The 13,126-nt window shown below is 39.7% G+C and overlaps 1 protein-coding gene across 8 annotated transcripts in view; it reads left to right on the top strand.

The window, feature by feature from the left end:
* The window catches only part of Cask (calcium/calmodulin dependent serine protein kinase), a 514,903-nt gene that overhangs the window by 494,351 nt on the left and 7,426 nt on the right, over positions 1–13,126 (top strand). For all 8 annotated transcript variants that reach the window (XM_004645575.2, XM_023705877.1, XM_023705878.1 and 5 more), the window contains 3 exons: positions 4,390–4,470; positions 4,575–4,655; positions 7,662–7,864. In XM_004645575.2, coding sequence (XP_004645632.1) covers positions 4,390–4,470; positions 4,575–4,655; positions 7,662–7,864 — 365 coding nt within the window. The remainder of the gene's footprint in view (positions 1–4,389; positions 4,471–4,574; positions 4,656–7,661; positions 7,865–13,126) is intronic.

A 13,126-nucleotide genomic window follows, 5' to 3' on the forward strand; every position in this document is an offset into this window, starting at 1 on the left:
TTCCCTGACAAGTGCAAGGGCCTGAGTTCAATCCCTGGTTCTGCAAATAAATAAATAAATAAATAAATAAATAAATAAATAAATAAAATAATACAGCCAGGCACAGTGGTGCTCACCTGTAAATCCCAGGACCTCAGCAGGTTGAGGCAGGAGAATCATAAATTTGGGATCAGCCTGGGCAATTTAGCAAGTCTCTGCCTCAAAATAGAAATAAAAAAGGGCTGGGGAATGTAGCTGAGTAGTAGAGTGCTTGCCTAGCATGTACAAGGTCCAAGGTCCAATCTCTAGTACCTCAAAATAATAATAATTTTATGTTACCATATTTGAAAGTCTGATCATTTCACATAAAACTCCGGGTTTCAGACTTTCTTTGGAAGAACGGAGAACGTGGCAACACTGAGTCACTTCCTTTCATAAGCACTCTGGGCTGTTCATGTCCTGTTCCGATGGCCCTTCATTCTCCAGGACCCACTATCCCCACCCAACCCTGTTTTTGCATCTGGCCCACATCTGTAGCCAAGCACTGCCAGTGTACAGTCTCCTTTTTATTTGGAGAGTTTTACAGTATTTGAAGAACTCACCTTTCAAACTGAAACAAGGATTCAGTGTCAACATTTTATGGGAAAAAATTCAACCAAGAAGCATTTATGTAAATACTTGAAGTGTCTAGAACATTGAGTAGCTTGCCAGAAAATCAGAGAAATATAATCAAACTATGCCAGACACTATTTCTGAATCCTTAGGAATATATTTGGTTATGGTATATACAGTGTTCACAACAAATGCATTTTTGACAGTATGTAAAGGCCACATGCATTTGGTGCAAAAAAAATATTATTGTGCTGTTAGAAGAGCTGTACTCTTAAGGCACTGACATTCCTCAGCCCCAAGACTTCTAGGAGTCAGTTTTAGATTAACTTACTAATGTAATTTTTTTAGTTATAAACATTAATTCATTTTTTAAATGTTAGAGCTCAGGGCTCTAACATTTAAATATCCCAAAATAACTCTATTTATAAGCATACATAAGGATTTATCTACAACCATTCATAGGTGTGCTTAAATTATGCTTACTATTAAAAAAATAGTACTTTTAGGGGCTGGAGAGATGGCTCAGTGGTCTAAAGCACCTACTTAGAAGAAGCTTAGCAAAGCACAGGGACCGCAGTTCAATCCCCCAGCACCACATGCCAGCCAGCCCCGCCCCCTGGTGGGCTGAGCTGGCCACACACACACACACACACACACACACTAAATAAATGTAAAAAAATAGTACTTTTAAAGCCTATCCTTTTTTTTTCTTAAGTACAAAGTATTTTAAAGACAAAAAATGGCTCAAGCCAGGCCTGGAGGCACCAACTGTCATCCTAGCACTTTGAGAGGGTTAGGCAGGGAGATCACAAGTTTGAGCCCAGGCTGGGCAACTTGGTGACTTAATGAGACCTTGTCTCAAAATTAAAAATACAAAAAGGGGTGGGGATGTAACTCAGTGCAAAGGCCCTGAGTTTAATCCCCAATACCAAAAAAAAAAAAAAAATTTTTTTTTACTCTAAAAAGTGACCCAGAACCTCACTGTGCTGTTGGAATTTTATTAAAAAAAATAATAAATGTGGGACTGGAATTAGAGCTCAGTGGGAGAATGCTTACATAGGAGGACCTGGGTTCTATCCCCAGGACTACAAACAGTAACAATAATGAAAGTAATAGGCACAAATGACTAGAAATTACAAACCATAGAGGAAAATACAAAGTAAAAATCAAAATGTTTCTATACCTGTGCTGTCTGGAAAGGATTTTTTTAATAAATCCCCACATGAAATTTCTACATACACGTATATGCTAGTGTATATATAAAATCCACTGGCTTTTACATAAGGATATAATTGAATTTTTATTAAAGTGAGCTTGTTTCTTAATGTTATTTATTTGCCTTGTGTTTAGAATATTGCATGATAAAGTTTATTTTGTGCATATTATATTTTATTTTACTAATAAATGAAAAGCCATATTTCAATGACCCCTGTACATTTTTCATGCTGTCTCACTCCCAATGGCCTCTGTGCATGTAAGTAACCTGTTGAATGACTATGCCTCTGTGTTTTGACAGTTTCCTTTTATTAAGTCCCTTTTTATCAGCAAAGAGCTTAAAACCTTTAAAATTTAGTCTTTAAGTACTCTCTTAATTTTCCTGTATCTCTTATTTTTATATATCCCTTTTCATTGCTTCATAACCCTATGATTATGTGGCAATTTCATTTAGACCAAGTAACCTCTTTATGTTCCTCATTCGTGGTTAAGATACCAGTGTTTAACATATCTGTTCATTTGTTTATTGTGTTGATCGTTGATATCTAACTCATTCTTATGTGTCTTTCAAAAATGACAAGTCTTGAGCTAGGGATGTAGCTCAGGGGTAGAGCCAGGGTTCAATCCCCAGTACAAAACAAAAAAGCACAAGTCAATCCAGTAGGACTAAAGTACCAGCGTTAAGGCTCTAGGTGGAAAGGATGTGTGGAACATTCAGAATGCTGTGCCATCACCATCTTGCTCTTTTATGAAATGCTTGATTATTTTTGTATATTAAAACACAGCAGCTTACTTTTGTACTTCTCTCATAAGCGTGTTTTTCTTGATGCAAATATCACAGGACAGCAGGTACAGAAAGCAACGCCATCAGCACCCCTGCTTTTATTTTTGCAACTCTCATCACTCCATTATCACTACAACATAACCTGATAGTTCTACTGCAGAGAGCCTCATTTTCATTTTTATTTTATAAGCAGATCATTCTGAACACGTAAAACATTTATCTGGTTTTAGCTGTTTGTGAGAATATGCTCTAAAGACTTTCAGTCATCCTTTCTGGAATCAAGTTACCCGTTAATATGCACTAACCCTTATTTTAACATGTCATATTTCTTTTTATATTTCATCTTCAATCCCAGAACTCAGAGAGCTGAGGCAGGAGACTCGCCATGAGTTCAAGGCCAGCCTGGGCTACATAGTGAGTTCAAGGCCAGCCTGACCTACATAGTAAGACCTTGTCTTAAAAAGCAAAAATAATAATAATAATTTTTTGAGAATATTTGAAACTTTTTGTTCATTTGTTTCTAATCTATTACATTCCAGATCTTATTTTGCATTTTAAGATTCTCTGCTGCTAGACAGATCACAAGTACTAAGGACTAAGCTGATACAATCATTTGACCATATTGTCTCAGAGAGTAGGAGGTCTTGTAACAATTAGCCAAAGCATCCCAGATTCTGTTATAGCATCATGGAATCAATTTTATTGAATTTAGTTCAGCCCTGTAAAATGCAGGACTAATTCTGTACTCTTTTAAATAGAAGCTTCAGTGCGTGCCTGGCAACATTTGCATATGACCATGTTTTTACAATACAGTAAACATGGACACACAATTTTAACCTTGTGAGAATTTTCAAGTGTGTGTGAGAATCAGACCATGTTGAACTTCAACAGTAATGGTCATTCACTCAGAAAACTGTCACACATTGTCTTAAATTGCTTCTGTAATTGTTCTTCTGTTAAGAGGGAGATTTCAGAAAACAATGATTTTAAAGTATTTCTTTGAAGTCTGTAATAATTAGAGAACTCTCCTTTGCAAAAGTTCAGACTCTCCTTCATGTTCTTCCCATCCTTCCCATCCTGATTTGTCACACACAGCCCCCCACACAACAGCTGACATGGCTTCAGGGCCAGGGAAGCATGTTCCCCTACTTACATACCCCAGACTTTTCATAGAATGAATATCTGGGTCACAATAAAACTCTGGGAGATGCTGCCTTAAAAGCCTGTGAAACAATTACAGAACTTGACTTTGAAAGAATATAGCATGCCACCTGCATCTACTCTGTGGAAAGAAAGAACCATGACTTTCAAAGCCAGCTGGCCATGTATTTCTCCTCCATCTCTAGAGATGAGTGAGCTGGCCCCTATCTTAGTCGGCTTTAGTTGCATTCATGCTCTATTCATGTGGTCACTGTCTATAGACTTTTGCTTTTTTTAGTATTTCTGATTTCTTAGAATTATAAAAATATGAACAGCATGTGGTTCTGAATGAATTCATATAATTTGTTGGATATTGCATGAAAACCTATGCAGTATCCTTTAGAACTGGCCTTCATGCATGTACTCAACATATCTTTGGATGCCCCTGGTTCTAAAATGCATTTTCATGGGCGTAAAAATGAAATTCTCTCCCTTAAGGGTTATATGGCTTAGGGTACATGTAAGCCATGTATCATAAATTAGATTCATAGTTTTAAAGACATGATTTTAATATAACGTAGTTCCAGTAAAAGTATAATTTACCTACATAAGACCTCCATTCCACAAATTTACCTTTCTTCTAAATCTTTGCATTTTAGTGTTTGATCAATTAGATCTTGTCACATATGAAGAAGTAGTAAAACTTCCAGCATTCAAAAGGAAAACACTAGTCTTATTAGGTAAGTTGGAATGTCTAAGTGGCTTCTTATTCTTACCTTCACAATATCTTGTAAACATTATTAACAGTTGTCAATTTTAACATTCTTTACAAAAAACTATATAGGTGCACATGGTGTTGGGAGAAGACACATAAAAAACACCCTCATCACAAAGCACCCGGACCGGTTTGCATACCCTATTCCACGTAAGCAATGGTTCAATCTCTTTTAATTCTCTTTTTTCTGTTACTTTTTAAGATAATAATTTGATAATATTGCTGGTTACATAAGAAGTTACTGTTCATTGTAAGAAATTTACAATATCCACACAACAAAGAAAATCAGTTAATAATAACCCCCACCTAAATTTTCCAATGAAAAATATCCTGTGTTTTAATATAAATCTATGTACAGCATGTTTGTATTATTTGTCGGGATTTTTAGTAAGATTACATTTATCTATTAAGTTTATGACCTAATTTTTTCAACAATATGCCATAAACATTATCTACATAAGTTATTCTTCAGAAAATAAGTTTTGACAGTTATATCATTTTCCTGGATGTAATAGTATTTCCCTTGATTATTATCTAAATTGTTGACTTCATAGCACTTTTAAGACCTAGCCAGTGTGCTGTCAGTTGTTTACTATGAGGAATTTCAAATCTGTAAGATTTATAATTCCTCTTACCTTTCTATGTCTTATTCTTAATATGTCCTCATTTCCTCAACTGTAAAGTGAAGTAATCTCACAGCTGTGAAGAGGATTCCATTATCAATAAAATTATGGGAAAAAATAATTTAAAAAAGAGGATTCCAGAACTTGTGTATGAAGCCCTTAGCAGATGTTGGATAAGTAGTGGCCATTTACCACTATCATTTTACTACTTTACAGTTTAACGTTTCAATACCAAAAGCTCTCTGGAAGTTACAGCATTGTTCAGGATGGGAAGAGATAGACCACACTGCTATTTTTAAGATGAATAGGAGAAAACAGCAGCTTTGGCTCCTGCCTGAAGTCAGGTCAACACCAAATTCTGTTACCGGTATACCTCAGAGTACTATGAGACTCCATAAGATTACTCTTATCTACATAAGAAAAGTTTATTATGGGCTAGGGAGATAGCTTGGCAGTCTAAGCACCTGCCTGGCAAGTGCAAGAACCCAGACTTACCACGTGCCATGCTGACCTGAAAACGGGTGTGGTGGCGCACACCTATAATCCCAGCACTGGAGAGGCTGACACAGGAGGATCATTATGAGTCCAAGCTGGATAGCAAGACCCTGTAGTAAATAAAAAATAATTAAAAAGGAAGAAAGAAAAATTTATCAAATGTCATTGCAATTGGTGTTACTGGAGTTTTCTAGTAAAACACTTTGAAATATTCTTTTAATTCTCCTTAGGACTAGATCATGAGTACTACAAGCTTGGCTATCATTTTCTCTCTCCCTCTCCTCCTCTCTCTTTCCCTATTTCTACATTATTAAGTGGCCAATTAACTACATTGATTTTAAACCTTATCTCTGTTAACATCAATGATGTCTGACCTCTAAAATATGTGACCCCAAATGTATCTATATAACATGTATTTAACTACTGTGGTACCTGAAGATAGTCCACCATCAGTGCATTATGACCTTTCTTCAACTTTTGATGTTCCTGGAGAAAGTGTTCTTTTAACATGTTCACAACACAGCTATAATTCATATAGCTTACTGCCAGGCAGCTCTGATTTTATTTCATTAGTAAAAAATACCAATAAAAGCAATTGTATCTGGTTGTATGATCAATGGTACAAGCCACCTAATGTGACAGTCATGCATAAACCAGTGGTTCAAGCTGGTGGGGACATGTTCAGTTGTCCATATTTTAATATCCATGACTTGGAAATTCTAATGACCTGGCAGGAAAGGAAGATTGGAGCCTCATATGCAGCAAAAAAAAAAGCATACACTTATTCTCACTTGAGGAAGGACAAAAGCAAAAAGGAAGAGAAGAAATTGAGAGAGAGAGAACAAGAAAGAAAAAGAAAGGAAAAAACAAAGGGAGGAGAAAGAAAGGAAGAAAAATGTGAAGCCAGTGCTAATGGCTTGCCTAGAAAACCATTTCCAAAAGTATGTTTTGCATATTGGTGTATACTTTAGTACAGTGATAGCAAATCTTTTAGAGCTTTCAGTGATATAAACAGCCCACTGCGGTGCACCCACCATAGGTTTGCCACCACTGCTTTCGTATCTGTTCACTGAGATCAGAGATTGGCAAAGCTCTTCTGAAAAGAACCAAATAGTAAATTTTTGAAACTTTGAAAGTCTCTGTCACAACTATTAAGCTTCACCATCGTAGCATGAAAGCAACCATAGAAGATAAAATACAAACAATTATGCCTGGCGTTATTTTAATAAAATTTAAAGACAGCAGGCCGTATTTAGCCTACAAGCTAGTTTTCTGCTTCCTGGTTTACGTTTTCCACAATAAGTATGACCATGCCTTTGCTAAGGTCATTGTGTTTTGATCATAGTGTGCCTTTGGCTGTATTCTAACAATCTCCTTATGTGAGGCACAGACCATCACCATCACATAGAACTTTCTTTGATGATAGCATTCAGTATCTGTACTGGCCAGCACAGTAGCCGCTAGGCACATATGACCGTTTGGCCATTGAAATGTGGCCAGTGAGATTAACAGCTAAATTTTAATTTTATTTCATTATAATCATAACCATATGTAGTTTTAAATAACCATATGTAGTTTTCTAAATTTTTTTTGTCCTTCTTTCTTCCTTCTCCTCAAGTGGAAACTACATTAAGTTGTGTTAATCTTGGGTCATTTCATGTCTTTCTGTTGTAGTGACCCATGAAGAATGAAATACATCTCAAAACACTGAAATACTTCCAAAAGCAAAAAACTGATTTGTCTGCTATGGTCTGATGTACACAGACAAATATAGTTTCTAAAATTTGGTTCTACAAAGCTGCTGGGGCTGGGAATAATTGTGTAAGACACACCATCAAAAATCCACAGTTTTGAGGTGGGAGATGGCTCAGTAGAATAAGTGCTTCCCTGGCAAGTGCAAGGGCCTGAATTCAATCCCCAGTTCCACATAAAAAAAAATCCACAGCTTTTAAGAAGAGATTAAGTTTAGGTAGGTCCATTGAGAATGTAAGCTCATAAACTCAGCTTTTTAAAGCTCTTGTGACATGCAATTTTGCAGATACAACAAGACCTCCAAAGAAAGATGAAGAAAATGGAAAGAATTACTACTTTGTATCTCATGACCAAATGATGCAAGACATCTCAAATAATGAGTACTTGGAGTACGGCAGCCATGAAGACGCAATGTATGGGACAAAACTGGAGACCATTCGGAAGATCCATGAGCAGGGGCTGATTGCAATCCTGGATGTGGAGCCTCAGGTACTGCCCAGCCATCCCAAAGCCCCTCCATGCTGCCTATATGCTGATAAGCTCAGATTGTGAAATCCAAAATGCCATCAGAAAGTCATGGGTTGCATAATAATTCTATAAATCATAGCAAAGTATCGATAGTCAAGACTGTCAGTTTATAAACAGTCTAGAATGCAAACGGACTAATGGCTGGACTCTGACTGGTCACAGAGCATGTGTTTAAGCAGCAAATTATTCTCTTATGAGGTTTATGATACTCAGAAGTTCTCTAAGGTATCTGACTGGGTCTGTGCCTGCCAGAAATCCTACAATCATCTTACCTCAGAATAAGACTCTGGCACTTTTTTTATCACAACAGCCACTTTGCTCCTTGGTACAGGTCATGCTAGACCATCAGAGCATCCACCAGCATCTTCTATCAGTCACCAGCAAGACACTGCAGCACTTCACTAGCTTTTTAGAAGGCAGGTATAAAGTGAGCCCAGATGTCAGATGCAACAGGGATGGAGAGACAGGGTGACTCTCAGCCTGTGCCATTTCCTTACCTGAGGATGATCCCTGACTCTGAGCTAAAACTAGAAGAGGTATGGAAAACTTCCAGAGGGCTCCAAGGGGATCTGGATGCAGAGATGGTTAGGTGAGTTGTAAGTGTTATACAAGAAGCAATAGGAGTTAATAAAATTTGAGAAGTAGAAAGCTGAAGATTTGACAGCAAAAGTGCGAGGGTGTAGCCCAGGGGTAGGTCATAGGCTTAGCATGTGTGAAGCCCTGGGTTCCATCTCCAGCACTGCAAAAGAAGGGAAAAAATGCTGACAAGCTATTTTTTCATGTCTGAGCACTTAAGGCACAGGAGGAAAGATTTGGGAATTGTAAACATCAAGGAAGGTTACAGAAGAGGCTGTAGGCACCTTTGTGATTCCTGGATTGCATGTTTCTAAACCTGATCTGTCCCTCAAATCTCTCAGCACTTAGAACAGAATCAGTACAGCTCCCCCGAAGCAGGCTCTGTTTAATTGGAGAGTTACACAGCCATCTCAAGCAGGGCAGATCCCTGTTTAGAGGCCGCCACATGAGACTTGCTCCCCTAGTCATCCCCAAAGTGAAGACAGAGCCTGCATAGCCAGATCTGTGTGAGCTGGAGCCCTTCGCCTCAGTTTTGGGGCTCCAAGGTCCTAACTTATGGCCAGTGTATTCATCTCTTTCCATATTATAGCACCCAATGGGGTACTGAACTTGGAACTTTGGAAATGACACAAAAATCTAGTTCAGAGGCTAGGGAGGAAAGCAACTATAGGGTAAACATTGTAGGTTACTTTACTTAACCATTAACTTAGACCTATATAGAACTAAATATGATGATGTGTAACGCAGATTGATTTTTGTTTAACTACTAATCCCTCCTTACTAGGGATTGGAAAAATCTTCTGGCCAGGGGTGGCTAGAGACAAGGTCTCAATCCTGGTCCTGGTCTTCGACATCCTCTCCTTGGGTTCCACACTGGTCTTCACCTGAACGTCGTTTTCTGCTGGTAGTAATGTCTCTAGCAGTATGCTGGCTGCAGGGCTCCAAAGACCCCTCTGCATTACCCAAGTCCATTCTCAAGGGCTTTCTGTCTTACCAGTTGCCACTGCCGCTGCCACTGTCGCTGCCACCATCACCACTGCTGCTGCTGCTGCCGCCACTCCACTCATAGAGTCCAGCGCTCCCTGTCCCTTTAACCTTGCATAGCTATGCATTGCTCTGCACTGCTGAGTGGGAGACCTGTCTCTTGGCCTCATCAGGACAACTACAGTAGTTCCTTTCATCACTGCACCTGGCCCCAGAGCACCTCCTCGCCCCAGCTGGCCACATTGTCCCTGCTCCCCCAATGGCTGGATGAGCTCACCTGCGCTCTTCTCCCCTGCTTCATGTGTCCTTGCCTCTCAGAACTGTGATCTCTTAAGTCCACTGATCCCTGAGGGCAGGCCACAGGCATCCTGGTCTCCACCTGAGCCTCATGGGGCCAGCAGCCCTGGGCACCAGGATGGCCCAGAGCCTGCTCCCCTTGCTGGTCTCATCTCAGGCTCTCCTGCCCAGTCCAGACTCACACCCAGCCCTGGTCACACACTGACCCTTGTGTACAGCAGTACAGTCAGGATGCCCACATAGTCTATACGAATGGGCCTCACCCTTGGGCCTGTCAGGGCTAGCAAAAGTCCTGCTTTCAGGATGCCCATGGCCATGCATGACTTACTGTCAGACAGAGCTTTACTGCTCCAGGGAGGCTCCCTATAGGACATTTTCCCAGTATGCTTTCCTGCCCCAGCTCATTAGGTTGGCTACTAAACCTTACCTCCCAGACTGATTCAGTGAACTTGTAGTAAGCATTTATGTCCCAAGTACTCTGCCAAGAGCTGAAAATGTGATTCACAATAAGTGCTGTGAGGCAAAAGGCCTTCCTCCCTGTATATCAGAAACAGCCTACAGCAAGAAAAGCATCTGTGGCATTATTTTAAATCCTCTCACATCTACCACAGCTGGGACCATGTGCACAGACGTAGACCATAAAAAGACCTTCTGATGCTGGTGTTCAGTACAGGTCTAACACTTGGAGTCATCTTAATGTACTGTAGACACTTAAGGCTAAATTTCTAATAATTCTGTGTAATAAAATGCTATGGGGACCAGGGAGATAGCTCAGTAGAATAAGTGCTTGCCTGGCAAGTGTAGGGGCCTGAGTTCAATCCCTGGTTCCGCCAGAAAAAAAAAAAAAGATGCTATGGTTCAACTTTAAACCTAGAGGGCCCTGGTAAAGACATTAAACTAAAAAAACAATATTATTGGTGACCTGGCTTCTTTTAAGATAATAACGAATGTAGTGCTCTACATTGTATCAAGTACTATTACTACCTAATCCTTGTAACCCTATGAGATAGAAGTCAGTACCTACTACCATAGGTGAAGAAACTGAGGCTTAATGTGATTGTGACTTGGTCAGGGTTTTACGCCAATTAAAAGTAGGGTTTATACTTGAACTGTGTGACACTAGTAAGGCCCAACCTCCTTCTACTACCCCATTCTTCAGTGAGCATCTTCTAGGTACCCTCAAGATGCTCCGCCCTACATGCAGTGTACAGTATAAATCTGAATTTCTTAAAATGTTTAGAAAAATCTATAAGGCAGTGACACTAAGAAGAACCATAGAACAGTGGCAGTGAACTTACAGCACATGTGCTCCAGCGGCACACCGATCCTTGTCAGCATGCAAGCCAAGTCACCCCAACAGCCAAGCATCAGATAACAGGGAATTTTTTCTAAACTAAAAGTTTCATATTTGAGTTTAATTGCAGTGTTGGCACCTTATGATCGATAAGTACGTTTGGGGGTGCAATTTGACCACTGTCTCTGAAAGGTTTGCCGTGACTACCATAGGACCTATTTCGAGTGGAAGTAAAGTTATGGTTTAGAAACTAATCTATTCCATTGCAGCTGAAACTATAATAGCTTCAGCGTATAATCAGAGCTTAATGTAGCAGATGTAGATTGATTGATTCCCTTAGTAGTGTTAAAAAAATTAACAGTAACAATAGGAGTAGTTTTGCTTTTGCCCACAAAGGGAAAGATCATCATCAAAAGATAGTTTCTGGCCTTGTTAGGAATCTGTATAGCACTTCAAAACGAGGGCCATTTCGTGAAACTAGTTGCCTTCTGGGGTTACTGAGCTCATCCTTAAACCATTACGTTGCTGTACAAAATGACTCAGCTACGTGCCCTTGTGTGCTCTTTAACTTCACAAAATAGATTAGTCTGCTCTGGATCATATGGGGTTCTTTTTCCTTGAAGATGCCAACTGAGCTTAATTATTGGCCATATACTGATGAGCCAGAAAATCAATTTATCTCCACAAAAGAAAACCAATTGACCATTAAATTAATGTTACTTTGACTGTTCAAATCTTGTGCATTCTCAGTGATCTTTCTAGAGTGTGAGTGTGCATATATGTGCTCGCTTGTGCTCTCTCTTCACACTCTCTGTCTCTGTCTCTCTTTCTCTGAACTTCTCCAAGGTTCAGAAAGAGAAATTTGCCTGTGACTGTTAACTCATTTGTGTCTCATCTTGGGGAAGAGGGCTCAGAGTTCATCTTTAAGTCAGCTGTTAATCACCTGAGAGCATGGAATACTGTGAGCAGTTTCTGTCCCTGAAATGACTCTGAATCTCAGCCAAGCTGAAACCGCACCTCAAATGGAAACCATTTGAAAGCCATAAGGAGAGCAGGGTGAGGGGACAGAGGCCTTCAGGAACAAGTGAGGAAATGTGTAGTGACTGCCGAAGACATGAGACCTATTGGACATGAAATCTGTCAGGATTTAAGGCATCTTAGACTTTTGGACAATGCAGTAAAACAGGATAGGAATAGGAAATCAAAGCCATGAGAAGGAGGAAGAAGTAAATATGCTAATGATCGCAGCTATGGTAGTTACTATGATAAGGTTAAATCTGTCTCTGAACTTCCTGGCAACCAGGACAAAGGCAGGGTGGGAGAAAGACCTATACCTGATTCTTAGAAATAAGAAGCATTTGGTGATGTGATGAACATAGCCTTGGTGGGTTTCCCACAGTAAGTGCAGATGACCCACATGTGGTGTGTGTACAGAATGACTGGGTGCATGTGCTGGTTCTGGTGTTATAACATGGCAATGGGGTGGAACAGAAAGCATTTCAAGGATTGTGTAGCTGGCAGGCTGGTCACCAAATAGAGAAAGCATTTCACATCTCAGCTGTCATGCTCTGCCTCATTGTCTCTGGGTTCTGTTCAGCATGAAGGCTGTGGTGACATCCATCTGCCACTCAGATGCTTTAGGAACATGCAAGGAGGATTTCCTCCATTTCAGTAGCCCCAAAGCTGGCTGTGGGTAGGTATGTGTGTGTGACTCGGGTGGAAGGATGAGAAAATTTTATGTCCCAAATGACCTGATGCTTGAGCACAAAAAAAAGGAAGCAAAAGAAACCCAAGAAAATATTGACAAAAAGGGCTTTTGCTCAGCCTTGTTGAGTTACATATGGGTTTTTTCATGATTTCTGTCTCTTGCTAAAGTCATCAGTCAAAAGGGATTGGCAAAGAAATTGCCAGTTACCACTTTCAAAAGTAGATATGTGCAAGCTTGAAGAGCTTTCTTACAGGGAACTCTGAGCCTATGACTTTAATAATTAAAGAATTTTGGAGGCCTGGCCCTAGCTCAGTCCTTTAAGTGGCTTCTTCCACAAAGCTGTCAGCCTCAGGTTGCTGTAGTT

This window comes from Octodon degus, unplaced genomic scaffold, assembly GCF_000260255.1.
Source record: "Octodon degus isolate 3935 unplaced genomic scaffold, OctDeg1.0 scaffold00232, whole genome shotgun sequence".
NCBI lineage: Eukaryota > Metazoa > Chordata > Mammalia > Rodentia > Octodontidae > Octodon > Octodon degus.